The sequence below is a fragment of the Varanus komodoensis genome, unplaced genomic scaffold (assembly GCF_004798865.1).
Source record: "Varanus komodoensis strain SLA01 unplaced genomic scaffold, ASM479886v1 scaffold15, whole genome shotgun sequence".
Taxonomy (NCBI): domain Eukaryota; kingdom Metazoa; phylum Chordata; class Lepidosauria; order Squamata; family Varanidae; genus Varanus; species Varanus komodoensis.
In genome coordinates this window covers 8,566,878-8,594,747 of record NW_025335440.1, presented here as the reverse complement: position 1 = coordinate 8,594,747, position 27,870 = coordinate 8,566,878, and the positions used below count along the sequence as shown (strand labels likewise).

General features: G+C 50.5%; 1 protein-coding gene across 1 annotated transcript in view; it reads right to left on the bottom strand.

Moving 5' to 3' along the window:
* Positions 1 to 904: 904 nt before the first annotated feature.
* Positions 905 to 27,870, bottom strand: part of CRHR2 (corticotropin releasing hormone receptor 2) — a 121,914-nt gene continuing 94,948 nt past the window's right edge. The window contains exons 8-12 of the mRNA XM_044424990.1: positions 26,551 to 26,623; positions 11,042 to 11,127; positions 8,553 to 8,688; positions 5,715 to 5,756; positions 905 to 1,045 (exon numbers count right to left, since the gene is read on the bottom strand). Coding sequence (XP_044280925.1) covers positions 905 to 1,045; positions 5,715 to 5,756; positions 8,553 to 8,688; positions 11,042 to 11,127; positions 26,551 to 26,623 — 478 coding nt within the window. The remainder of the gene's footprint in view (positions 1,046 to 5,714; positions 5,757 to 8,552; positions 8,689 to 11,041; positions 11,128 to 26,550; positions 26,624 to 27,870) is intronic.

The window sequence follows — 27,870 nt, the reverse complement described above, 5'->3', positions numbered from 1 at the left end:
AAAGCGAAAGCGGGCATGACCGAAACAGTACATGCCCGTTTTAGCTTAACGTTCTGAATGCAGTACCTAATCCTTGGGAGAGCCATTTCAATCTTTTTGAATAGGGAAAAGCTGCACAAAATCAAGGAAACAGCCCGATATTTTGCAGCTGGGGAAAAGAGGGTGGGGCTAGGGAAAGGGGGCGGGGTCATCTGGGACATCCTGTCCCAAGTCCCTGTCCAGTTTAGATCCAAAGGACTCCCCCTCAAACGAAGACACCTCTGTATACTCCTCATAAAAAGACAAGTTTTCCCCAGCCTGGAGCAGCCCTGTGCAGGTGGTTTGGATCACAAGCCCATCACCCCAGCCAGCATGACCAGCACACTAGTGGTGGATGATGGACACTGTAGTCCAGCCACCCTGATGCTAGATTGGATGAAAATCAGCAGTGAACAAAAGATATGGGATATCCGTGTGTATTACTCATGGAGAGAGTTTCTTAATCAGGAAAAAAAATTCATAGAAACAAACTTACAAACTCAAAAGCCACTGGGAATCCTGCTGAAGAGGCCCGACTGCAAGAATTAAACAGAAGAAAGGGAACAGAGGGAATGCGCATCGTCTGGCTGTTGTCAGCCATGCAATATCTTTCAGGATTTCTCACTGCGTTCCCCCTGCTGTCGTTACCTTTTTCTGGGGGGGGGGGCAACCTATTTCAAAAGCAGCAGCATCATGTCAAAATGGAAGGATGCCCACAAAGACACACCAGAGTCGCCTTGTTGTGAAAAGACAAACTGCGGGAAGGAAGGAAGGAAGGAAGGAAGGAAGGAAGGAAGGAAGGAAGGAAGGGAAAACATAGGAAAAACCAAGACGTCGGAGGATCATGGAGGAGGAGACGGGGAACGGCCCCGCCAGCGGCTGCTGGTCACACGGTGGCTGTCTGCTTTATGCTGTGGAAGCTGATCCTTGTCGGGGAAGTGGGGATCGACATCGCCCGGGCCACGCGCACGCGGAGGGAGTGGTGATCCTGCCAGCGGTGCCATCGCTTCCTGGCTGCAGAGCGAACCTGGTGGGAGGAAGAGAAGCCGCGTTCAGGGCAGGATGCCATCCGAGGGCCAAATGCTTTTTCGGGGGGCTGCAGTGGTGGGCGGAGTGGAGAGAAAAGAGGGTGGCCCCCCCAAAGACCAGCAGCTGTTGCCTTGAAGCGCTTACCACCAACTACACTACCCAAGAGGCACTGCGACCCCTTGGGATGGGTTACGCACCACAGAAAATCCTGGCAACCGCCAAACAGGCCGTGCCATACACCCCACCCTCCTCAACCGGGTGTACTTTAGTTGTTCTGGACTACATCATCCATCAGCCTCAACCAACATGAAGGGAAATGTAGTTCAGAACATCTGAAGGACATGAGGTTGGAGACAGCCAGTGAACACTAACAGTGGACCTCCAACTGCCCCGCCTTGCTCAGTGGGGCCGTGTATCCACCCCGGGTTTCAGTCTGAATTTTAAAGGCGCCATCCATGCTGGCAATCTTAGCTGGAGGCTCACTGACACTGGGGCCCCGGCTAGCGCTTCCTTCCAGGACCAGACAGCACCATCACTGCAACGGAGGGAGGTATCAGCAATCTTAGGAGAATCTGGGGGTTTACAAGAGTACACCAAAAGTTACGAGGAGGGGGCAGGGGTGTGTGTGTGTGCGCGTGGGGAATCCAGCGTGCTGAGGACTGCGCATGGCCAGAGGCACGGTCCTGAGGGCTTGTTGCAGGGAGAGGGAAGAACACGGAGGGAGGAATGGAGGATCCAGGAATGGGGCTGTTTGGCAGCAGCACTGTTGTTCGGAGGCCTGGGGTGTGTGACGTGCGTGTGTGTTCTACTCGCCACCTTTCTGCTACAAGGTTAGGTCTCTCCTAGCCAGCCCTCCCTCCCAGTTCTGCATCCTGCGAGGCTTGCATGTGGGCCCCGGCTTTCCGGACAACTCCATTATCTGCGTGATGCTCCACAGCTTCACATGCATGCAAGGGCGAGTTTTCCTCTGCCCAGGAACTGCCTTTCTTGGAAGCATTTGGCAAAGGTGAGTTGCTCCGGCATATTCGGCAATTTGCACAGAGTCGGCAAAAAGGAGGCTGGAGACTCCCTTGCCAGTGGGCCTCCTCTTCCGGTCCATCTTTCCTTTCCAGCTTTACAGGAGCTCTCCCTGCGTGCTCCACAGGGGCGAGCCTATTTGGGGGCTGCATTTCAGCACCACGGACACTTCCTTTCAAGCTCCAGAGAAGCCCTGAGATGGCTGAGGATGCCACGGACACGGACCGTGAACGGGTACCGGAAAGCCCATTTCAGCAGGTGGAGGGCGCCTCGTTTCTACACTGACTCAGAACAAGGTATGTGGCGAGCGAGAGCCCAGGCTGTTGAATCCTCCACAAAGCAGGACATGGTGCTCTTCCTAAGACAGTTGTGCTGTTGGACAGTGTTGTGTTCAGAGAGAGGGTTCTCTAGGCAGATCATGTGACACGGTTCTTACGGTTCTTCACACTGATCTGTCAGGCAAGTGTGTTGTGCAGTTCAGAAAACGGGTGGATTCGGAAATCCGTATTGCCATATTAATCTGAACCACACTCAACCGTGTAGTACACAACCCATCACACTATCCTTCAGTGCGAAACCCCATGAACAGAGACCCGTTCGGGCTCTGCAAAATTCGGCACGCTTCTTTGCACCGGTGTGGGCCAAGGAACACCATGCAACCTTTTGCTCCTCTGTGTGGGATGCCCATCAAAGTCAAGGTGTCACCCAAGATCACAATGGTGCACCTGGCTGGGGGAAGCCCCTCCTTCCACATCTGCTGCCGCAGCTTCCCACATCTGCAGAGGAGAGTTGGATGAAGAGGATTGTGCATGTCCTGAAACTGACTCAGAGCTTTCAAATATTCTACCAGAAAGCTGGCAAGCCCCTGCAGGGTTCCCTCTCATTTGAATTGGACACACAGCACACAGAATTCAGCTTGTCTCTTTATCCGTATCATCCTTGTTTTTATTTCTGGTCTGGAAGAGGTTTTGCATTCTCAAAAAACGCTTTCAGTAGAAAAGAAATGGACATCTTTATCTGCAAACGGACATAACTAAATAATTTCGGAATCGCAGTAGGAGCTGCTGCAAACCACTCCAGTTCAATCAGATATAGGACTTAAACCCTCTGTGACCCGAAAGCCAGGCTATATGTTATGTTTCACACTTGCTAAAAGCACACTAGAAATATCCTTCATTCTAGAAAGGCAACAGGTGTGAAGTCATGATAACAGGGAAACAGAAACCGCTGCTGTGGCCTTTTCCTGCTCTGGTTTAGTCCCATTTCCTCTTTTTTTTTTGTCCTGGCTAATATTTATTTCTAGTAGTAGGGAGGGAGAAATACAGGGAAGGTTATCTGTGAGGGGGAGAAAGATAACAGAAAACACAAAAACTCTTGCTCCTAACAGCCAGGAATGATTAGTGGGCAGAGAAAGATGGCCAGGGGAAAAGAGCTGGGAAAGAAAGAAGAGCTTTCCTTAGAGCTTTTGATAAGGACTCACGGTTGGGAATTATGGGATGCCAGGTATTTCCTAGCCCCTCTCCTTTGCAAAGCATAGAGAAACCCCTTTAGTTTTGGACACTCTCAAAACATCTGTCAATCAATACTGTTTTTACGAAGAAACAATCTGCTTGCTTCTAATAAGTCTGAGAAAAATAGCAGGTCCCCAATTTTTCTCCTCCTAGGAAAATAGCGCCTGTTCTTAATTCATGCCAGGGTGAGCAATTCAAACAGTCTGCAAAAGGTCAGAAATAATGGTCATTTGCAGGATAATTTTTCCAGTTGATTTCAAAGGATGCATTCACTGAGTGCGGAACGTGGCTGCCTCACCTTGAAAGGCCCAGGAAAAGAGAAATGTAGGAGGAAGCTGCCCATCTGAGCTTTTGCTCCCCTTTCAAAGGGGGCTGCCCTGGGTGGGACTCTCTGGGTGGAGCCCTCTTGTGTCTCATAATAAAATAGGAAGAACTATGGAAACCGCCTTGGGTTCCTCGCAGGAGGAGAAAAAGGTCAGAGACGCGTGCAGTAATAAAAATAAGCAAGAATACATTGCCTAGGTAAGTTTGCCATTGATTGGAGAATCAGTTTGCAGTCCAGGCAAACTGGGGGAAAGCAGCACCGTCAACTGTGGTGGAGTGACCTATGACTTTTCTCCCCACATTGTAGTAATTGCTAGTGCTGCTCGGGAAGGCGACGGCAAAGCACCTCCTGAAGGCTTCCACTTAACACGGACTGGCAGATGGAAAGCAGAAAAATGCACAAGCAAGAATAGGAAGCAAATGAATGCGGAAATTATTATAATCATGCTATTCCATTGGTGCTAATGGGACATTGTATCCAGTGCCGGTCAGGTCAGCTCACAAAAGCGGGCACGGAAATAGAAAACCATTTAGGATTGAATGGCGTGGTTATTAGCAGATCTGAAAGGGCACGGGGTGGATTGGGGTGGGGGGAGATTACAAGGGCTTGGTGAGTGGAGGAGAGGGAAACAGAAAGAATGGCTTGGAGCAGGGAGACAGGAATATTCCCCCAGGGTGCCAGGGTCTGAAAGGAGAGGCACTGAAAAATAAAACCGCGTATGATAGGAAAAGGGAGGAACAGAATCCAGATTGCAACCTTCTTAGAAGAAATGCTCTTTCCACCCACTGTTAAGGAAATGCAAGAAATAATATGCATTATTTTTCACTGGTAAAGGTGACTTGGGAGCGAGTGGGGTATTGTGAATGGAGATGTCAGGCCATACGCCCTGTGAAACTAAGAGCTATTTCAAATTATACAGTGCTTGCGTTGGAGGCTGCCTGCCCATGACAAGAAACCGAAGTTCTTGGTACCTTTGCCACGACGGATGCATTTCCATGGTGTGGGGGCTGAACCAGGCTTTGTCCTGTGCACAACAAAGCCTCCACTCCCTTAAGGACCACTGCCTGGTTTTTGGATATTCCTCCCCGACCCCCAGTTCTCCCCAGCAGCATCTTCTGTGCAGCATCTTCCACTTGTGGCCCTGCAGCTGACCCACTGCAAACCTGGACCCAACTCTCCGCATTTCCCAATTGCAGTTGTTACCTTAGGGGAGCCACACCAGGAAACACCTGGGTGAGTGGGCCTGCCTTTATGACCCTTTGCCAAACGATCTGCAGTGCCAGAAGCTGGCACGGTAAGCTTTAAAATGTAGCTTTTAGCAGTGCTAAAAGTCAGCGTGGCGCTGGGAAGGCACCTGGATATCCCCATCTGTCTTAAGCGCCACAGAGCAGATGCAGGATATGAGACAGACACTTCACAGGGACGGAAATCCACAACCCCTCTCTCTCCAGGGTGCACTAACATTCTTATCTTGCAGCTCAGTCCCTTTTTTCAATGGAAAATGTGGGGGAAGGTCCTTCCTCACGGGTGGGGGGGGCTGGGAGCAGAAAAGGGGGTGGCTTTGGGCCAGTCGCAGATTCTCAGCCTAGTCTCCCTCACAGGGTTGTTGTGGGAATAAAATGGAGAGGAAGAGGATTATTCAAGCTGCCTTGAGTTCCTTGGAAGGAAAAGGGGCAGGTCAGATAGATAGATAGATAGATAGATAGATAGATAGATAGATAGATAATCTAAGACTAAATTGGATTTCCATTTCGTTTTCACTGAACACCATCTGCGCTGAACAAACGAACTGAGAAGCGATGGATTGCACTTACCTCACCGTTTAAGAAGCAGTAAAACACGGACACAAAAAACCCCTGGAAAGAATCAAATACAAGCTGATTAATTCCCCTGCACGAGGGATGATGGAAAGAGGCGTGGGGGAGGACGGGAGCTTTGGAAGCGAGCACTGCCGTTCCTGCCAGAGCTGGTGCGGGACTTCAGCGGTCCCTCGGACCTGGCACTGCGAGGTGATGCCTCCATCCCATGCCAGCACCCATCGCTCCGAGCTCCTGCCTTGCACAGCCTGGGCAGTGAGCCACTCTGGCTAGGAACATGAGAGTCAGCCTTGGGTCCATCTCAGCCAGTTTTGCTGACACGGGCCGGCAGCCGCTCTCCAGGGTAGCTGGCAGGGACTTCAGCAGCCCCACTTAGAGATGCCGGGGGCTGAGCACAGCAGTCAGAGTCTTTTGCCAGCCACTGGGCTGCAGCCCTGAGCCACCAAGTCGCCCCCAAAGGCTGGCAGGTGATGGGGTGAGGGCACACAGGTTCACAACGACGAGCTAGGCCACTGGGGCCCACCTGAGCCAATGTGGATCTTTCTCTTCTTAATATATTTTTTTAAAATTACCCTCAGATGTGGCCCACTCAGCCCAGGGGAACCGATGCTAATATTGTCTTTTTCTTCCTGACATAATTTAAATTAGCTCGAATGCAAATCTGCACATGCGCAGAGTATTTTTTTAAAAGCAGGGTTGCTTTTTTGTTTTTGCGCAACCAAATCAGAAACACAGAAGTCGAAAGCATGCAATGGTGGTGGATTTACTGTGAGTTTCACAACAAAACTCACATGGCCATTGAAAAAAGGGGGTGTTACGAAGGCATTAAAAGTCACATTATCTAACTGTCTCACTGGGCTTTTCTGGCCAAGCGACAGAGATGCTTTGCAGCGCATCTTGGAGGTGCCACTATTGAGCATAGGTGGGAATCTTCTTTCTTCTCACAAACATCTGGACCTGGAGCAAGAACGTGTTGGTGGAAAATGTTCTCACATTCCTGAACATGCACGCATGTTCAGCTTGTGCAGATTTCCCCACTGGATTTCGGTGGATTTTCACATTTCCACAAATGTCTAAACCAGCCCTGCTTTAGGCACTGGGAAATTGGTGAAAAGTTGGGGGATTTTGCCTTCAGTCCTGTTCCTTTTGCACGGTTTTCTGCTTGTTTGAAACAAGCAGCAAGCGCAAACTGGGTTGAAAATTGGGTGTGAAACTTGTACTGAGCTGATTTTCAGAGAATCTTGTTCAACCCATCTCTAGTAATCAGCCACCAGGAAAATATTTCAGGAGGGAGCTGGCTGGGGATGATGGGAGTCTAGATTAGGGATGTGTCGAAGCTGCAAGCTCCTTTTAACATTTGCAGACTACCTTGTCTTAGAAAGTGAGCGGAGCTAAGAGAAAGTCTTTGAATGTTGCTGCAGATGGAAAACGGACACAAGTTCTGGGGAATGCTGCCAAAATTCTGGGTTTGCTCAGCAAGAACTCAGGCTTATGGATTCAGAAATTCAAAGTGCTAACAGTAGTATTTAAAACCCTGAACAGCTTGGGGCCAGGGTATCTAAAGGAGCACCCCTTCCCATATAGAAACATAGAAGCAGAGTGAGTCAGAAGGGGTCTCCCAGGCCATCTAGTCTGACCCCCTGGCTCCAGCCGGCTCCGCTCACAACATGCCCACCATGTGCATGTCCAGCCTATCCTTGAACACCCGCACCGATGGGGCCTCAACCACCTCCCGGGGAAGCCCATTCCACACCCTCGGGGTCCTGACAGTCAGGAAGTGCTTCCTGGCATCCGAACTGAACCTTGGCTCCCTGAGCTTTGCTCCGTTGGAGCACTTCCTGCCTTCCTCTGCAGGGGAGAACAGGTCTCTACCCACCTCCGTGTGACATCCCCTCACATACCTGTATGTCGCCAACGGATCCCCTCTGAGTCGCCTCTTCTCCAGGCTGAAGAGACCCAGTTCCCTCAGTCTCGCCTCATACGGCTTCCCCTGCAAACCGGCCACCAACCTTGTGGCCCTACGCTGCACTGACTCTAACCTGGCTATATCCTTTCTGTAATGAGGGGCCCAAAACTGAGCATAATACTTCAGTTGCGGGTGCACCAGAGTCGTGTAGAGTGGTAGTAATAACTCTCTCGATCTAGAAGCCACACTTCTGGCTATGCAACCACGGGTGGTGTTTGCCCTCTTGGCCGCTGCGTCACCTGTGCCTAGCCAGCCCCTTAGATCATTGTTGGAGGTCCTTCTCAAGGAACCCTTTCCCCGCCGAGGAAATAAGGAGCGTGGCCACAAGGAGAAGGGCCTGCGCAGTAGTGGCCCCCCAACTCTGGAATCAGCTCCCCAGAGAGGCTCACTTGGCACCTTCTCTTTACTCCTTCAGGCACCAAGCGAATACCCTTATATTCATTGGATATTCTAATTATATAGATAATGGTTTTAACATTTTGCATCATGTTTTATAACATGTTGTTATGCTTTTTAGTATGCTTCACTGGAGACAATCTTAAGGTTTTGTGAATTAATATTGATGCTTTTTAAAACTGTATCAATTGTGAATTTTAAATTGCTTTTTATTGTATACTTTTAATTATGTAACCTGTTCAGGGAACTCTGGCTAATGATGAAAGATAAAAATCCAATAAAACGAACCAGCAAAGTGGACTGGAGTCCTGGGAGCTGAGCCCAGGGAATCCGATGGATTACCACTCCCAAAATGGATCCCTCACACAGCTCTGGCCCACAATGCACTCTGGCTGAGGCCGAACAAGTCCGAAGTCCCACCAGTGTCCCGGGGAACAGCTTCCCTTTCCAAGCATTCCTTAAACACCTCTTACCTGAAAGGACTGCAAGAAGGAATTGAAGTAGATGAAAAATATCTGAGAAATGTCATCTTCTCCAGGGTTGACAAAGAAGAGCATGTAAGTAATGCCCAGGAGAGGAAGAAGAACCAGGGTTGCTTTAACGGCCTTCCTGTTTGGAAGAGATCAAAGGGAAAAGTTGAGCTGAAGGGAGGAGAGGGACCCGCAGTGCCGGGAAGACTTGTCCAAGGACCCAGAGAGTCCCTCCAATTTTGAACATGTCCTTATTGAAGTGTCCTTATACATGTCATGCTAAGAAAAGAAGAAGAAAAAAGCATAAGGACAAAACCTGAAAGGAGCTGGATACATTTTAAACTAGAAACAGATAAAAGAAAAGCCCGTGTCTTCTGCTGGAAGAGGAAAGACTTGGTTCCAGGCATGACTCCTTAAAGATGGTGTTTTGAGGGCTGGAGGCACCACTGAAAAGTTATCTCTGCGATTATCACCCGCCCCACATGTGATGGAAACTGATGAGCAGGGAAATCCCCGCTCCCACCTCCAGTCTTGGATCGAACATCAAGCATTTCTGGTTGCTGAGATGCTCCTCACGATTCCTCATGGATCTGTGGCCAGGCGGGCGTCCACCAGGAGAGGAGCCCTCAGCATAGCCAACTAACCCTAACCCTGACCCTATTTAGCCACTCTCGTGTTCACGGCCTATCTCTATTTCAGGAAGGCTTCCTTAACTGCCCAGCCATAGTTTTACTGATACTCTGCTCTTCATACACTGTCTTACTCTTTTATCTGCCGTATCTTCTTTTTGTTCACTGCTCCAGAATCTGTTTAGATGCTGAGAATAAATGAAATTAATTTTGTTCATGGTGAATTCTCCATGGTAGATTATTTCTCCCTTCTCCACCCACTGGAGAAACCCACGGAGCTGGTCTGGATGCAGGAGGGAACAGGCCTTTGGCCCAAAAGTTCTGCATCTCTACCTGAGAGTGCGTATATGCATATTTAATTCTTCATAAATGTTCTTAAACTGTGACAGTGCAGCAGGCAAACCATCACCAATGCTATAATTAAAAGGCAGGTAATGATATGGAGAGAGAGAACACCAGGCACGGCAGCTTGCGGCAGGATTCCAATCATGACAACTCTGCTTTAATTTTCTGCATAATAATAGGTGCCTATTTCAGTCTGTGGGTGACATCAGATCGTGACATTCCACCGACTCCGTGGCTGAAGGTACGCCGAAAGGATCAATTGAGCAAGCGAAGGCGGGCCTTGGTGACTTGCAGAGCCACACACGGGCCGATACGGAGGCTCGAGTATTTCCAATTGCTCCTTGAAAGTGTGGGCTCAGTTGATGCGCAAGGATGCAGTTCTGTGGCCTCCTGGTGTTTTGGGTGCTGGAGGAGGGAATAGATTATTTGGGATCCCAGCTTCGAGATCCTCCAACCCTCCTTTCCACCAGTGCAATACTGGCTATCCAGGGTTAGCCTGAGCTGGACTGGGGCTTAGGGTGTCCTTTCCCTTCTAAGTTACATGCACTGAGGGTATTGGGGGGCGATAGAATTGCACCCCAAGTAGTCCTAGTCCCTTCCTTCTATGAAGCAGCTTCTGCACTAGAAAATCATTAATTTGAGGCCAATGACAAGACACAAGCAGAATCTTTATGCCCAGTCAGCAAACCTGGGCTAGGGAACAAGCAAAAGAGCTTGTTTGGGCAGTTCTGCAGGTTTCATGGGAGTCAAACCAAGAAATGAAATGTATTGCAAGCACTACAGAGAGAATTTGAAAAGCCTTTCAGCAGCAAGGAAACCCCTGTGAGTTGAGCCCTGAAGCGCTGGAGAAGACCAAACATTGTGCTTCGTCTGCGAAGCACTCCCCTTCCTGCTTTAGGCAAGTTCCTGTCAGTGGTGGAATTTAAAGTTGGCTTAGGACACAATTCTGTCTTGTCTTTCAACCTGTGTTTTCTCCAGCTGGCTGTTTTTGGCTGTCCAGAATGAGCATGACATGGGTGGACCCCATCGAGGAAGGCACAGCCTTGAGTGGACAAGAGCTGAGCAGGGCTGTCAAGGGGAGGGCCTCTGGGAGAGCTTTCATTCATGGGGTCACCGTGAGTTGGAGAAGGCTTGATGACACACAACAATGACAACTGCCAACATGGGGAAGGAGGTTGGGGTACTGCTTGGAACTGGAATAACTCCATGACCTTGGTCTCCTCCTCTTCCTGCCTTCCCACAAACATTGCCCCCACTCTGAGGTCCATTTGCGACCTCGGAGACTGAGAGTAGCTGATGAGGTTCTTCTGAGCTGCCTATGAGGGGCCAGGGCACAGGATCGGCCTTTGGCCTCCCATCTCCACCATCCCAGACTTCTGAAGAACCCCATGGCCTTCCAGATGATGTGGGAGCCGCAGGGTTTCACCGTTAACATTCAAGACCTTTCAACCTGCCTGTGGATTGTTTTCAAGGGTTTGATCCCTCACACCTTGTTCGGCTGTTAAACACCCCACTTACCTGTACTGTATTGTTTCTGAAGTGGTCGATGCTCTCAGTTTTGTCATTAAAATCCTAACTATGTTAAACAGAAATACAAAATTGATCTGCAAGAGAAGAAGGGGGAGAGAGAACACAATCACGGACCATAAACATGAGGAAGAGTCCACCTAATAATCAAAATGTGGGCACTCCAACAGGAATGCCTCCCCTGCAAGTCACAATTATTATATTGCATGAAATTCAACTGATCGCCGTGCTTGGAATCAGTTCCCTTTTTCTGTTCTTATGGGATGATGACTTAAGAGCAAGATGCTCAGACAAAATTAAGGCGCACTCATTCCATTCTTCAGCCAAGGACGTGGCAGTGGGCAAAACAAATCTGAGTCAACCTCTGGCAGCATCCTGACTCCAATGGATCCCAGCAGGAGGGGCTAGGGCAGTGATGGCGAACCGTTTAGAGACCCAGTGCCCAAACTGCAAACCCACTTATTTATTGCAAAGTGCCAACATGGCAATAAAACCTGAGAACTGAGGTTTAGGAAAAACACCTCCCAGCCAGTCCAAGATAATATCTCTCTCTCTCTCTCTCTCTCTCTCTCTCTCTCCCTCTCAGCGCACTGAGCGGCCACGCGAAAGCTCGGACAAGTCGCGGCTTGTGACGTCATCACCTGACACCGCTACTCCTTTCTGAGCATGCGCATGGCCCCTGTGTGCGCCATTATCCGATGCTCGGCCGCTGGGGCGATGCTGGGGCGACTTCACTCACATGCCAACAGAGAGGGCTCCCCGTGCTTGCTGTGGCACGCGTGCCGTAGGTTTGCCACCACCCGTCTAGACATTTGGATGATGCCATGCTAATGCGGCATCAGCTGCCCTGGATCTCTTTTTGCAGATGAACTAGGGGAGGGTCAGAGCTCCTTGAGACCCGTCCCTCTCACGTTCATGGACTTCTCCTCCTACTCAGCCCTGCCTTGGAAAGTGAGCTGAGCCGAGACCAAGCCAGCGAGCACTTCCTTATCAAATTTGGCTGCCTGAATCCCAGGAGCTGTTGGCAGGAGACTGGACTCATGGCTGCATCGAAGCAGGCCGGCATTTAGGGGAATCTGATGGACTCTCGTCCCCAAAATAGATTCAGCACACATTCCCAAGCTGAGCGCCATCCAGGTGCTGGCATTTGCCTTTAGAACGCTGAACTGGGTGTGCTGCACCTCTCAGTTAGCCCAGAGAAGCCGAGAGGGACGTTTAATTGGGAGCCCTGCAGTGAGGGGGGCGGTACCTGGTGCTCCCCTGGCCCCTTCCAACTCCACCCTTCTATGATTCCATGAATAGCCTCAGGCAGGGCCCAGGCTTCAGGTCTGCCTGCTCCGGAGGCAAGCTCGCCTCACCTCAAAGACACGCCAGGTACTGTGCTACGTGGGCCAGCCCTGACTGGACTTCAGTTGGATCCAAGGCACACCTCGTCTGTGCACACCCCCTTGTGCAAACGGGGTGCAAGACAAAGGACGCGAACCCAAAGGCTGTTTCATTCTGCACCAGCCTCCCTAGGAAGGCGGCATTCTGCAGGGAAGGGTTGCTTTTCCCCATGCTAAGCAGTGGGGTTCAGATGCCAGCACATTCCCAGAATCAGCCTGTGTCCGAGCTATTAGACACTTCTCCCCTGCTCTGCGATATATGCAGCACTGGAAGCCCTCCAAGTCTTATCACAGACAGACGCACGCTGATTTCGGGAGGGGGAGGAGGAACAATTGACATCAAATAACTGATCAGACAAAAGCGGCACAAGCTGGACCAGACGAGGGACTTCCGACCTCCGTGCAGGACCGGGGGGGGGGGGGGCAGAAGGCACCGCGGGCAACACCGAAACCGCTTCTGCCCTTGGAGGGGAATGCAATCCCGAGTTTTCCTTGTCGCTGCAGCATCTCTTGGCTGATTTGCTGTCACGGAGAGCACAGGACCGTTCCTGCACACACAGCGAAGGAAGAGGCGGGAGGCGTCTTCACCGCTTCTGTTCTCTGCATTTTTAGAGGAGTCTGGCCAGTTCCCAGGTTGTGGCTCCCCGCCACTCGCCACATCCATTGCCCTTCCCCGCGGCACTGGCAGATCCGTCATGCAGGAGAAGCACTGCTAGACCAGACCACGGGGTGTGCATCATTGCAACATCCCTTTCCCACAGTGGAAAACCAGATGCCTTGCAGGGCGAGGGCAATGGACTTATTCCTGGCCTGGGCCAAATTCCATGTTGACGAGCGCTTGGGGACAGCATGCCGGGGCGGGGGTGGGGGCGTGGATGCTTTTGACTCCACTTTTCTTGCGGGGTGTATCTACTCCAGGTTTTAGTTGGAGCATGAAAGACACGAGAGACCTTGCCCCCGAAATGTGCTCGGCGGCACGGACAGCTCATGAAATGTGCAGACCACAACTGTGAGTAAACGCACTGCCCACTGACATTCGTGTCATCAGCCTCTGCAGAAGCGGAAGGACCAGCATAGGACCAAAATCCCCAAAGCTCTTCCTACCAGCAATTAGGGAAAATATTTCAAGCGTTAGAAGCTAGAGAAGCACACAAGAAGCACACAAAAGCCAAGGAGCTACCGGACATGTAGCGCTGGACCCCAGAAGGGATAAGGTTTGGCCTCTGGGTGGGAGCTTATGTATCCCTTAACAGGGCACAGAGCCTTCCTGCTTGAGGCCCCCAGCAGCAGGTACTTCATTTAATTAATTAATTTTATTTATTTACATTTTTTAATATGCCGCCCCAATACTAAAACTCTCTGGACAGCTTACAAAAAACAGAAAACCAAAAACCAATCTATCATATCAACAACACACTGCACACTGCATCCAATAGGATAAAAACAAGGATAAAACCAATTGACTGTTAAAATATTGGGGGAATAGAGAGGTCTTCGCCTGACATGGAAAAGAATAAAGGGATGGAGCCTAACGAACCTCCCTGGGGAACATTTTTCACAATTTGGGTGCCACCACTGAAAAGGCCCTTCTCTGAGTGGCTACCCTCCTGATTTCCTTCAAAGAGGGCTCCCGGAGAAGGCCCTCTGCCTCCAATCTCAAGGGATGGGCCAGCACATAGAGAAGAAGGCTCTCCTTCAGGTACCCAGAACCCAAGCCGTTTAGGGCCTTATAGGTCATTACCAGAACCTTAAACTGGGCCTGGACTTCAATGAGCAGCCATGTAGACGGTAGAGGACTGGTGTGATACGAGGGTATCTGCCGGTCCCCATTAGTCACCTGGCAGCTCTATTCTGGACCAATTGAAGTATGTGGACCATCTTCAAGGGCAGCCCCACGTAGAGCGCCTTGCGGTAGTCCAAAAACCAGTCAGACACTTCCTCCTCTGCATGGATTGATTCCACAAAGGAAGCTGCAGCCCCAAACTTAGAAGAGCTGAGCAGCGCTGCCCTGGACAGCACCTTCGGGAGGCTTTCATCATAGGGTCGGCACATGTGGGGACAGCTTGACAGCCCTTGATGACAGCAGCCACAACAGGAGGAGGGGCCCATTCATCACAATAGCGAAATCACGCCCTTCTGCTCTTTGGCTGCCAGGTCCAGAAGCCCTCCATTCCAGGTTTTGGAGTGTGCCGGAGACAATGATGCAGAGTCAGCAGCCGGTGTTTTTCCTTGGTTAAAATAAATTTTATGTCCCCCTCTATTCCCTAAGCCTTCTCTGAGCTGGTGATGCTTTATTCACAAAGCTATTATCCCAATGAATCATTCTTTCTCCAAATATGAAGTGCAATACGAACGCCAGCAATTTCAAAACTCAGGAAAGACGCCGAGCAATCTGCTCTTCGAAGAAGCACATACTGTCGCTTTGACCTTGTTTCTGCAGCCTCCGGATTTCCTTTTTAATTGCCCTTTTAAATTGCCTTGCTCTTCCACATAAGACTTTCTCTCCTGCCTCTTTGCTGCACTGGAGGGGGTTCCATGCATCACAAACCCGATCCTTTCAGAATCACACAGAGCTGCTTGGGATATCGGGTCATCTCTAGGGATTAATGATCATTAAGTCAGGGCTGGGCAACTTTTGGGGGTCAGGCGGTTTCCAGCTCTGCTGAAATTGCTGCCACATCTTCATCATCATCATCATCATCATCATCATCATCATCATCATCATCATCCAGGAAGAGTAAACCTTCCCCTGCAGCCGCTTGCTTCCCAATGGGGACTTCTTTCTTCAAACCCCTTTGAACTTCTAACTCTTGTCAAAGGGGAGAGACACGTCTACAGATCAGAAAAGATCGTGGGAAAGTCCAGAGCAAGGAAACCACGATGCTCCACATTAACAGGGCAAATGCTCCTTCTTCTTCAAAACAGTCTAGAGAAAAATTTAGAAAATGTGACCTCTCCAGCCCCATTTCACATCTGTTATTCAAGCAGAAAGTTGCTGCATGTTTTGCATCGTTATTTTAGCAAGAGAGTCTTTTCCCCCAAAGATGGCACAAAGGACTTCACTGCAAAGGAACGTCTTGCCCGGTATGTGCAAATCAGAGAAGAGCTTGGGAGGGGAGATTCAAGGGTGTGCAGATGAAATGGGGTCATTCTATGCTTACGAGTCAATTAGGCCAGGTCATCTGGGGGATGGAACATCTGGAACGCCGAATGGCTAGCAAGTTCTCCCCATCGCCTGCAAGTATCATGAGGTGATTAACTCTTGAGGCTAGAAGTGGAGGTACACGATATTAGAATATTAGATGGGCTCAGCCACCCATTCCAAGGCAGGCTGGAAATTTGAAGATGAACAAGTCTTGGAACAGCAGCCAAGAAGGAGCTAGTAAAGATCTCCATGTGTGAGGGTATTTCAATGGGGACCAAGGCCAGCTGTGTTTGGACAACATGACAAGCCATGATGGTTCTAACCCTAACCCAGTCATGGTATTTCACCATGGTATGTTTGGACTTCAGAAATCAACAACAGTTTGTTCCATGGTTTTTCTGTACCATCATGGCTTGTCATACTGTCTGAACCCAGGATCGTGGTTTCCATGATCTTGGTATGCAGCTACCACTGAGTCCCCTGGAAAGAGTGTCAACTGTGATAAATGTACTCAGAGAGCCAGTCTGGTGTAATGGTTAAGAGCGTGGGACTGGGACTCAGAGGATCTGGGTTCTAGTCCCCGCTCAGCCATGGAGCCAACTGGATGTCTTTGGGCGTCACAGACTCTCAGCCCAACCTACCTCACAGGGTGGTTGTTGCAGGGATGAGACTGAGAGAAGCAGGAGGAGAATGATGTAAGCTGTTCTGCATTCTTGAACCAAGAAGAAAGTGGGATATAAATCTAATAAAACAAACTCCAGCCAGCTGTCCTCTGTGTGTGGACCAATGAGGAAGAGGCAGGCAACACAAGCAGGGAGTGATGCACCCTGGGATGGGCTTCAGGTGCAGTGGCTGATGGGATACATGCCAGTGGTGGGAGGACTGAGCAGGGAGCATGGAAACCAAGATGAGGCAGAGACAACTCGACTGTCTGCCAGGGAGATCATGGTACAAAACTGGCCATGGTTGCCACGCAGGGTTGTTTGTCATATTGTGTGAATGCAGCTGCAGAAGCAGCAGGTGAGCACACAGTGAGGAGGTGGACTCCCTGACGGAGGGGGCCCAGTGAGAGACCCCCGGAACTGGAGCCAGGACTGCCCCGAGCATCTGATCTGGCACCTGGCAATTCATGCACTGCGCTTCCTTCTCTCTTCCCCCCTCCCAACTTTTCTGCGTTTCTTCGGCAACTGACACATCCTGTGATTCCTGGAAACGCCACTGAGCGAGTGCAACTCCGTGGCTTCCCGTGACAGACGAGAGAAGCACGTCGAGCTGCAAATTCTTCTGTTTCGAGGGCTTCTGGGTGCCCCAGTTCACCTCCCCGTTACTATGGAGATGGCGCTTCCTCGAGAAGAATCGACTCTCAAACCCGGATCCTTTCTCTGCCCACGGGGAGGACGTGGCACATCAAGTGCTTGTGAGCACATGTGCGCATGCACGTCTTTGTATTTTTAACGTTTCGGGGTTCTCTTTTACCACTGAAGAGCAGAATTATGCTTCATTAGCAAAAAACATGGAGTCTTCCGCCACTATGAGGCTCAGAAGCTTACAGCCTTCAAGAAGTTGATCACCATTCCCTTTATACCACTGACCATTGGCTCTTGCTGGCTGCCACGGATGGGTGTTGTAGTCCATCAACAACTGGAGGATCGCAACTCCCATAACCATGTATCCTGACTAAATATAGGACACACACCTTGTGGCTGATACTGAATGACAGGGAGCAACTGAGTATTGAGATGTTTTGAAATTTTATGTGAAACAAGACTGCTATTTTGGTATTTTTGTTATGGCATTTGTAATTGCATTTCTATATTAAGACCATTGTAAATCTGTTCTGGGGACTGCAGGTGGCGCAGTGGTTTAAACCGCTGTGCTGCTGGGCTGGTTGATCGAAAGGTCGCCGGTTCGAATCTGCACAACGGGGCGAGTTCCCGTTGCTCCGTCCCAGCTCCTGCCCACCTTGCAGCTCGAAAGCATGCAAATGCAAGTAGGTAAAAAGGTACCACTTCGGTGGGCAGGTAACAGCGTCCCGTGCACTTCGGTGTTTAGTCATGCCGGCCACATGACCACGGAGACCGTCTGCGGACAAACGCTGGCTCCCTCGGCTGGGAAACGGAGATGAGCACCGCCCCCTAGAGTCAGGCATGACTGGACTTAACGTCAAGGGGAAACCTTGACCTTTACCTTGAAATCTGTTCTATTGATGGATAATAAATGTGCTTATCTAAGTACTTCAAAATCTGCTCCCATACGAGCTGTAAAAACATAAGAACCATTGTGTTAAATCATGCCAGGATTCTCTTATTTTAAATTCTGCATAAACAATTGTAGCTTTTTCACCAGTTTCTAAAAATATGGCTTTTAGATGTTGTATGGTGATTTTTACGAAGGTTTTACGGTTGCCTGTATTTTACACTGCATATTATGTGCTGGTGTAAACCACCCAGAGAACTTTGACTATGGGATGGTATAGAAATAACATGAATGATAAATCTAATAATAAATCTAATGATGATGTATGTGGCGGGAGGCAACTAACATGAAAGCTATCTCAGAACATCTGGTAGGCCAGTATGGAGAACCAGATGTTGGACGTGATGGACCCAATCCAACTGGGCTTTTTATATTCTCATCTGAGCAGTACAATCTGATTTGCAACTTTGTCAGAGACGGGAGTGTGAGAATATTGGGCAAATATATACCGCCCCCCCCCCCCCCCCCCCCCCCGAACAGAGCAGATGGAGTTTCTTCGGAAATGCTGAAACACCAGAATGTTTCTCTTGTGCCTGGCACAGGGCAGCCAGGCATAATTTCCAAGACAATCGTACCCGCTTGTTTTCCCCGTCGTGGGTCAGAGGAGCTGCGGCACTCGGCACGGGGTGCTGCCCCAAACAGCAGCTCTGTGCGTTGTTCTCCCCTGACTCCCAGCGCCTCTTGCAATATTTATCTTATTTCTTAAAATGTGCATCCTACACCTCCATCAAAGACTCTTGAAGGTGAGGCCTGGCAAATTACTTCGCGACAATGGCGTCTAATGAAACCCATGGATCTTAAAGCAAAGCTGAGCAGAGACAACAGCTCATCAGCTGAGTCTGGCCCCAGAGCTGAGTGGGCCCTTTGCAACCCCTCCCCAACTTTAGAGGGGGGTGATCTACTTCCCAGTTGGGTGATCTACCTCGTCACTGGGGGATGTGGTGTCTACTTTGAAATTTCCCACATTGTTCCCAAATGCCTAACTTGGCACCATTGTTGTTGAGTTGCAAGGTCGTGCTCAACTCTTCGCGACCCCATGGACAACATTCCTCCAGGCCCTCCTGTCCTCCACCATCCCCTGGAGTCCACCCAAGCCCACACCCACTGCCCCAGTGACTCCATCCAGCCACCTCATCCTCTGCCGTCCCCTTCTCCTTTTGCCATCAATCATTCCCAGCATCAGGGTCTTCTCTGGTGAGTCCTCCCTTCTCATTAGGTGGCCAAAGTATTTGAGCTTCACCTTCAGGATCTGGCCTTCTAAAGAGCAGTCAGGGTTGATCTCCTCTAGGACTGACCGGTTTGATCGCCTTGCGGTCCAAGGGACTCGCAGAGTCTCCTCCAACACCACAATTCAAGGGCCTCAATCCTTCGGCGCTCAGCCTTCCTTATGGTCCAACTCTCACAGCCATTCTTTACAGCTGGGAAACCCATAGCCTTGACCATACGCACTTTTGTCGGCAGGGTGATGCCTCTGCTTTTAAATACGGCATCACTGGCATCATTACAGGTGTTCAAAGGCTGGCCTGCTGAACACCTGTCACTAAACAGCCGTCAGTGAGAACCTGTGGGAAATGCGTGGGGTGGGCACAGGAGTTCTCGAAATGAGGCGCCACAACCAAGAAGGCCCTGCTGCACTGCCTCCCATCATGCCCCAGAAAGTCCAGGAACTCTAAGGATGGCTTTCACAGATCTCCCAGTGCAGCAAATTCATGAGCCGATGAGTAGGAAGTCCTTTGCATACCGTAGGCCCAGCTTGTTTTGGCCTGGCATTTGAGCAGACCTCTCTGTATTATTTTCCTGAGTGCTGCTAATGAAGCGGAGTGTGCCAGGGATATTAGAAAGTCTGATGAAACGTTACTGTGGGAGGTGGGGGAGGGGGCAGGGAAGACAGCCGACCCGGGGTTAACATTTGGAGAAAACACACCTCGTCCCATGTCATGTCTGGTGTCAGTGCTTATCTATTACTGGTGGTCTGCGTATCAGTGCTCAGTCTCGTCACATCATTCCTGTGCAGAATGCCACCGCTGTACCCATTTTACAGATGGGGAATGAAGAGTAAACCTCCAATGGACTAAAACTGAGATCACAGTCTCATTTCTTCTGCCCATTCATGGAGGATTGTACATATCAAAACCACACAAGCCAACCCCTGCAAGTTCTCGTGAGACGTGTCAAAGAAATAAATGCAGGGAAGGAGGGGTGAAAAATTGCCCAGGACGGTGGTGTGCAGTGCAGGTCAAGGTCAGTCCTGTCATGAAGGAGAGGGATACAGCCTCTCCAGGCTGCAGCTGGGACAAGCCCTGCCAGGATCCGTCCCTCCAAGCCTTCTCCGGATTCCTCCAGAGCTTGGCTGGGCCTCCAAAGCGAGCGGAGCCGAAAGGAAGCCCGCAAATGGTCCTGGAGACCCAGTTCCACATGCAACGACCGTCTTCCAGGCCAGCAGCCGCTGCCTCCGCCAAAAGGTGGCTGCAGCGGCACGCCAGAGGGGCGCTGCTTGTGCAGGGTTGGGGGTGCTTTCCTGGCGGACTGAGTGCCCCACGGCCAGCCTTCGTCAGCTCAAGGAGCAGCTGCTGTGTGAGTTCCTGGGATCCAAACAGGGCCGGGGGGCAGTCCCTGCAAGCGCCCCGTGAGCACTGCACGTGCTTGCCAGGAAGCTCAGGGCTCAGGGCTGCTCCACCACGGAGGGGCGCCCAGGAGCCGAGCCGGGGGATCCAGCGGATTCCCACCCCAACGCCTTCCTCACGCATCTCCAGTGCCCATCGGGCTCCCCGACGAGCCGACCAGCCTTCCGCTGCTTTCCTGAGCCCTCTCCTCTGCCCCCTCTCTGTCTTGCCCCATGAACTGGGAGCCAGTGGATGCCCCTCCTGCCCCCTGCCCTCGTCCTTGAAAGAAGAAAGCTTGGAAGGTCTTCCCAAGCCTCCAGGCTGTCTCCCCCATCCTCCTGCTGCAAGGAACAGTGCGTGGAAACGCAAGACCTGCCTGCACCACTCACCCTCCTCGATGGCTTTATGCACAAGCGATTCACATGAACATAAGTGGAACTTATGTTCCACTTCTTCACATGAACGTAAGTGGAAGTCCGCATGGAGCGGCTCCACTGCCTCCACCGCGCCCCTTCCCTTCTATCATCACCATCGGTTATGGGCAGAAGGAACCGCCAGTCCTGCACTTTCCATTAAATCGCCGCTCCTGCACTCACTCGCACTTACACCAAGCTAATGGATTTCTTAACAGAAGCTTTACTTTCAAAGGGCCACTCCCCCGTTTCTGCCATCTTGCCAGCTCCTCCCGGACACCAGGTCAAGTTTTTTTAGCACAGCAGAACCGAACCGGCGCTGCGCTCCTTTGCATGTGACCCCAGGGGGATGCAGGATGGCGTTCCCTCGAGCAGAAGGTGCTCTGGGGCAGATCTCCCCTGGATCTTGTCCTGGGGCTCGGTTTTCGGCTTCTGGAGAGCTGGCCTCCTGCTGTTCAGGGTGGTCAAAGTTGGAAGGGAAAAATCAACCCAAAGCTGCAGGCCACCTCCCCATCTGACTTGAATATTCATCTTCCAACAGGAACTTCCAATTTCCTTCAGAAAGAGACCTCTCCAGAAGGACAAGAGCCACTTATGAATAGAGATGCAACAGGATAGGAGTTTTGCTTCCTGCTCTCTGCAATCAGAGATTGTTTTGTGAAGCTTTTTGGAGATGGAGCCTTGAGGGCCGGAGACAAGCACCCTCTCCCCGGCAGACGCCACCTGGCACACGCACCTCTGAGCTGGCGTTAGATTCGTGCTGTACATGCCTCAGGAGACGTTGGTTCAAATCCCCACTCAGCCACAAAACCCAGTGGGCGATCTGGGGCCAATCACTCTCTATCTCTCAGCCTAACCTTCCTCACACGGTCATTGCACAGATTGTACAGATAAAATACGTGAAAATGAACATGTATGGTAACAGAGGTCCTGGAAGGAAGGAAGGAAGGACAGAAGGACGGAAGAAGGAAGGGCTAAACCTAAAAGCAATAAACCATCTCCAAACTCTTGCCTCATTCTCATCAATATTTCACTTCTTATTTCTTATTCACAGAACAGTAAATAGCATAGACAACACACAACATGAGGATGAATGAACCATCTACAAAAGATAGATATTAGAAGCAAGGTGGCACAGAAATGATTGATTGCCTCCAGAGAGGGACAGCCCACAACCTCCCCAAGAAACAGGTTTCACTGCTGTACTGCTCTGAGAGTGAAAGCATTCTGCCCGATGTCTCGTCTAAATCTGGTTTCTTTTAACTTACATCCCATGTCCTGCAATCTTGTCCTTCCTGTTCATGACAACCTTTCAGGTACTTTTAGAGTGCTATCATATCCCCCCTCAGTCTTCTCTTCCTGAGGGTGCGCAAGCCGAGTTCTCTCCACCTTCCTCACAGGGCTTTGCCTCCAGTCCCTGCATCATCCTTGTTGGTCCCCTCTGTACCCTTTCCAGCTTGCCTCTGTACCCCCTCTGTACCCTTCCCAGCTTGCCTGGGTCGTTTTTAAATGCAGGTGTCCAGAACTGGGCACAGGACTCCAGGTGAGCTCTGACTAGTGAGGTGTATGTTCTGGAGGTGATGCTTCTCTTATTGCAGCCCCAAAACAGCATTTGCTCTTTTTTCCAGCTGCATCACATTGTTGGCTCATATTTAGCCTGTGATCTACCCCAAGATCCTTCTCATTCGCAGTATTGTTGAGCCACATGTTCCCCATCTCGCCTCAATGCATCTGGTTTCTTGTTCCTAAATGAAGGACTTGGCATTTGGCCCTATTGAATTGCATTCTGTTGTTCTCTGCCCAGAATTCTAATCCATTGAGATCACCCTATATCTTCTCTCTGTCTTCCAGGGTATTTGCTATTCTACCCACCTTCGTGTCATTTGGAAATTTAATCATCTTTTTTTGAACGTCTTTATCTAAATCATCAATAAAGATGTTGAAGAGAACTGGGCCCAGGACAGAACCCTGTGGAATCCCATTAGTTACCTCTCCCCAGCTTCAGAAGGTCATGTTGATCACTCTTTCAATCCAATTTTGCAGTCAGTTGTGGACGCACCTAATGGTTGCATTATCTAGCTCACTTTTTGCCAGGTTGATAATCAATTCTGCATGGCATGCACTCTCCGATCAGGACTGTGAGTCAGAGAAAGAGCAGGAGGAGGCGGAGGGAGCTTGGGAACGAGGGCTCCAGACTGAGATGAAAGAAATGCAGCTCTTCTCAAGGCCACCCTCCCCACGCGCTCAGGTGGGCTCTGAGAAGAGCCAAGGGGCACAGGTGCTGAGTGGGGGCAAGAGCCCTCAGAGTCAGATGTACCAGCTATGACTCTTGACTCCAAGGCACAGCACTGGGAACGGAGGAAGTGCCAGCTGCTCTGCTGCCTCGAATGTGTGAAGGGAGGAAGGTTTGACGCACTACAATGCTCCCCAGAAACTGGAAACTGGATTTACTGACTCTGGAACATGGGCCCCAGTTGGCTATCCTGCATACCAGCCACCAGAAGCTACTTCCGCAGTTGTTTGGTAGAAGAAAGCGAAGACTGATTCTGCAGCGATTTAGTAGCTAGGAGTGCTGGGATGCAGCTCAGGTGGTCTGGGTTCCAGTCCCCACTCGGCCTTGGAGCCCACTGGGTGACTTTGGGCCAGTCACTGCCTCTTAGCCCAACCTACCTTGCAGGGCTGTTGTTGTGGGGATAAACTAGAGGAGAGGAGGGCCTCCTGAGCTACCGGGGGTGCCTTGTAAGAGAGAGAGAGAGAGATGATGTGCATCCAATGTAAGAATAATGCTCCTAATTGAACTGAACTGAATAATCCCTAAATCTTCAAAAGCCATTCTGACTTCCTTGTCTTTCCAGTCCCTTTCGTACCTCATTCTTGCAGCAGATAAATTCATACAACAAAGCCTCTCAAAAATTTATGAGCAGTCCTGTTTTAAGCCAATTAAGAGGAAACTATCATTTCTGGGTACTATTGAGTGAATTTTAAAGATCTTATTATGGGCATTTATCACCATTTTCCAGAAATCAGCAGTTCTTCTACAGGTCTACCTCCTGTGATAAAAAATGCACCGCATTCATGGGTGACAACTACCATTATGATTTTCATAAATCTCAGGCAACTTCCACAGTGACAAACGCCAGCATGCTGCAGTTCTCAAAGAGATATTATTTAGCGTTGGTGATTTTTTTTTAATAAGCCAGGCTCCATTTCATATATTAGCCTGTAAGCCATGACTTGATTTGGATGAAGTTCCTTCTTCCAATAAACTAGGACATGCTCTTGATAACTTAAAAAAACCCTGTGAATAATATTCTCTGCAAATCCTTTTTTAACAAAAATTTAGCACACTGCTGCTTTGGGGGCAGAAACATTCACAGAAGTAACCAAACAAGTTTTTAGGATTGCAACCACCATCCAGGAATCTTGGGAAGTCTTGGGCAGGATTGGTGAAGTAGGGTGGATACTTTCTCCATATTATGTAGGTGTCCCATCTCCAGGCACCTAATTTATGGGGGCAGCTCATTCCCAGTGGGGGAGTCGTGAACTCTGGAATGCACACGCTCTTTGTGCTAGCTCCTATTTCCTCACCCCAAGGAAAGTCCAGAAAGGCAGGCGGCTGTGTTGATTCATATCCATGAAACAAACCTAGGCAACTTCATTTCCAGGAGCAGGGCTTTTGGAAAGCTGACGAGTCCTCATTGCCCGCTCCAGATCAAGGCACCTGGCAAGGGTTCAGAACAGGGCAAGAAGAATGATTGGCGGGGTTGGAAGCAAAGCCCCATGGGAGAGATGGCAGGAACTTGGCACTTCTAGCCCTGAGAAGAGGAGAGTGATGTGACAGCACTCTGCAAGTACTTGAAAGGCTGCCACAGAGAGGAAGGCCAGGGTCTCTTCTTGACCATCCCAGAGTGAAGGACATGGAATAACAGGCAGATGTTACAGGAAGCCAAGTTACGGTGGGGTATCACAACTGTTGGAGCAGTACAGCAATGGAACCCACCTCCCTAGGTCTTGGGATGGCTCTAGGCACGTCTGAGGCTGGCCTGAGCTTGGAGGGGAGACTGCCTGGGAACCGTATGGAGCCACCTTGAGTTCCACAAGGGGAGAAGAGTGGGATAGGAATACTTGGAAGGGGCCAAGAAGGCCAGCAGGTCCAGCCCCCTGCTCAGTGAGGGACTCCAAGCTGAACCATCCCTCTTGAATGTCTCCGGTGCGGGAGAGCCCACCATCTGAGAGGGACGGTTTAACTGAAGTCCTGCATCCAGTAGGGGGTTGGACCCGATGTCCTTCCGGCCCCTTCCAAGTTACCTCTTCTATGATCCTATGAAAACCCCAAATGTTCCATTAGAAAGGCTTCCCCTCAGTAGGACTGACTGAAAAGTTAGTAGCGAGAAAGGCACTGCAGCGTCCCCAGGTATTTTACATGGTTTAAGCCAGTCAACCTCCTGCGTGCCGTCGCCTTGCTTCTCTTGCCACTCTTCCCTGCTGTGGCAGTGAGCCAGGGAGGGAGCTGGCCGGGGCATGTCCTCCTCCTCCTCCTCCTCCTCCTCACCACCACTTTTCCTGGGGCCAGAGCGAGTGAGCAAGCAGGGTGCAAGGATGGAGAGGAGCCGCAGGCCCAGGCGACTGCCGTCCTGAGCCCCTGCTGGGTGCGGGACATGGGCAGGGGCCCACCCATGCCTGGCCTTGGCACCTCTCCAGCCAGCTCAATACTGCCCACATCTAGAACTGCCCCTTCCTTGATGTCTTATGCGTCTGCTCTGAAGGGCCGTGAGAAAGGCGCTTGCTAAGAGAGGGCCTCTTCCACGCGATCTGCATTGTGAAGGAGGCTTACAGAAGGGAGAAAGAGGACAAACCTGGCCCAGTAACCTGGCACCTTAATCACTAATGTGTCAATTAAATCTTCTCACGCTGGGCAAGGGATGAACAGAGGCAGGAGTCGAGTGCTAGGCAACAGGGGAGAGGGTATTCTATAAGATGAAAACGCAGGAAGACCCAGCAGGAAACTCTCTGCCTGCTAAGCACCCATTTTTGCCACACACATGGCTGTAGGGGGGAATCTTGCTCCCCCTGCAAGAGTTTTCAAAACCACCCCTTCTTTCTCCTACACAGTGGGAGCAAAACCCTTTATCTGCTCCTGACACCAGGCTGAACTTTATGGCAACTAGGCGTGGCGCTGAATCCAATGTCAGTTATGCTCAGTACCATGGACAGTTCCTTAGGGGTTCAGGGTGAACTCTGGAGTGGATAGATAGCCGCTCGCTCATGCTGCTCCTATGTCTTAGGACATGCAAGGGCCGATGGGAAAAGGAGGGAAGGGGCTGGTTCTTGACACCCCCATTCCCCTTTTCAGGTTAGCAAGTGGGTAGACTGAACAAACACGAGGTGGGAAGAAATCTCCATTCCTTCAGGGTCTGTTTGGCACCATGATTTCATAAATGCATTTGGGCATCCCAGAAAACTGCAAAGGGGAAAAGGTGAACTGAAAATCACAGTAAAACATACACAGTACTGTGGACAAATCTCCGAATCCAAACCGGAAGAACAACAACAGATTGTTAATGTACCAGTGCCGACAAAATAGCAAGACGAGAACCTCAACGGCGTGGGAGACGCCATGCCAAGGGTGATGCTCATCTGGGGAAACATTTAAGTGCAGCCACAATTGGGAGACTTTGAAAGCTGATCTTTGCCTTACCAGCAGGACAAGAATGACTGGTCCTTGATAGATGTAATCGATGTACTTCCCTGGTTCCTTTCCAAACCAGCATCTGTAAATAAAAAGTGATTTATTGCGAGGGTGCAAATCCCATGCATCAAGTAAAGAATAATAAGTCTGCATTGCACCTTTAGGAATTACACACAATTACAGAGAGTTCTGCTTTGTTTTTCAGTTTAATTATGCCTATGGAATGAAATTGATGGAGCAGCTTTTCTTTCATCAAAGGTGTTTCCTTCAGTGGGAGATGATACGGGGCTGATTCGTGATTGCGAATTTGTCCAGATCACCTTGCCCAGCGTTTTTCTTTGCAGTAACTGTGCGAACCCAGCAAAAAGAGGAGGGCTTCCCCTCCACTAAGGCCTGGAGCCCTGGGCATGAGACCTCCAACCTTGGGCCCACTTCAGCGGAGAAGGGGAAGGCTTCACCCCTGTGGACTGATCTCACATGCCAGTGCAGGCAACAGATCTGGGGGCCTGTTTGGCCACCTTCCCAGCACGACTTGTCTAGAACCAGTCAAGAACTTAGAGGAAGAGCAGAACCACATTTCTGGCCTTCACACTTACGGCAAAGATGCAGAAGTTCCTTCAGCTGAAAGCTAAACTGCATTTTGGAGAACTTCTTAGTGGTACCCAGAAGGATGGAGCCAGCACACCAAATATACCATATACCATTGCGAGCTTGCAAGGAGCTAGCCAGGCTAAGAAGGAGCTTCAGCTGTGAACAGGGGAGGTTGGTGACCCTTCTGTCAGCGTCTCCTCTCCCACTGCTGCCTCTCTCGTCAGCCATATAGGAATGATCCATGGTACTCCATGGCGCTGGGGGTACTTTGGGGATACAGCTCGGTACCATGGACAGCTCTCATAAAGGGCCTATCATGCTGCAAGGGAAGACGTCCCCCTGGACAGATACAGGACCCACCAGCCCACCCTGACTGTAGAGTCTCTGGTGCTTTCCAGGTGCTTGGCCGATGGCACCCACCAGCCCCAGCCAGTACAGGCCAGCATTGAGGGTGACTGAGGGAACTGGGTCTCTTCAGCCTGGAGAAGAGGAGACTCAGAGGGGATCTGTTGGCGACACACAGGCATGTGAGGGGATGTCACACGGAGGTGGGGAGAGACCTGTTCTCCCCTGCAGAGGAAGGCAGGACACACTCCAACGGAGCAAAGCTCAGGGAGCCAAGGTTCCATTTGGATGCCAGGAAGCACTTCCTGACAGTCAGGACCCCGAGGGTGTGGAATGGGCTTCCACGAGAGGTCGCTGAGGCCCCATCGGTGCGGGTGTTCAAGGATAGGCTGG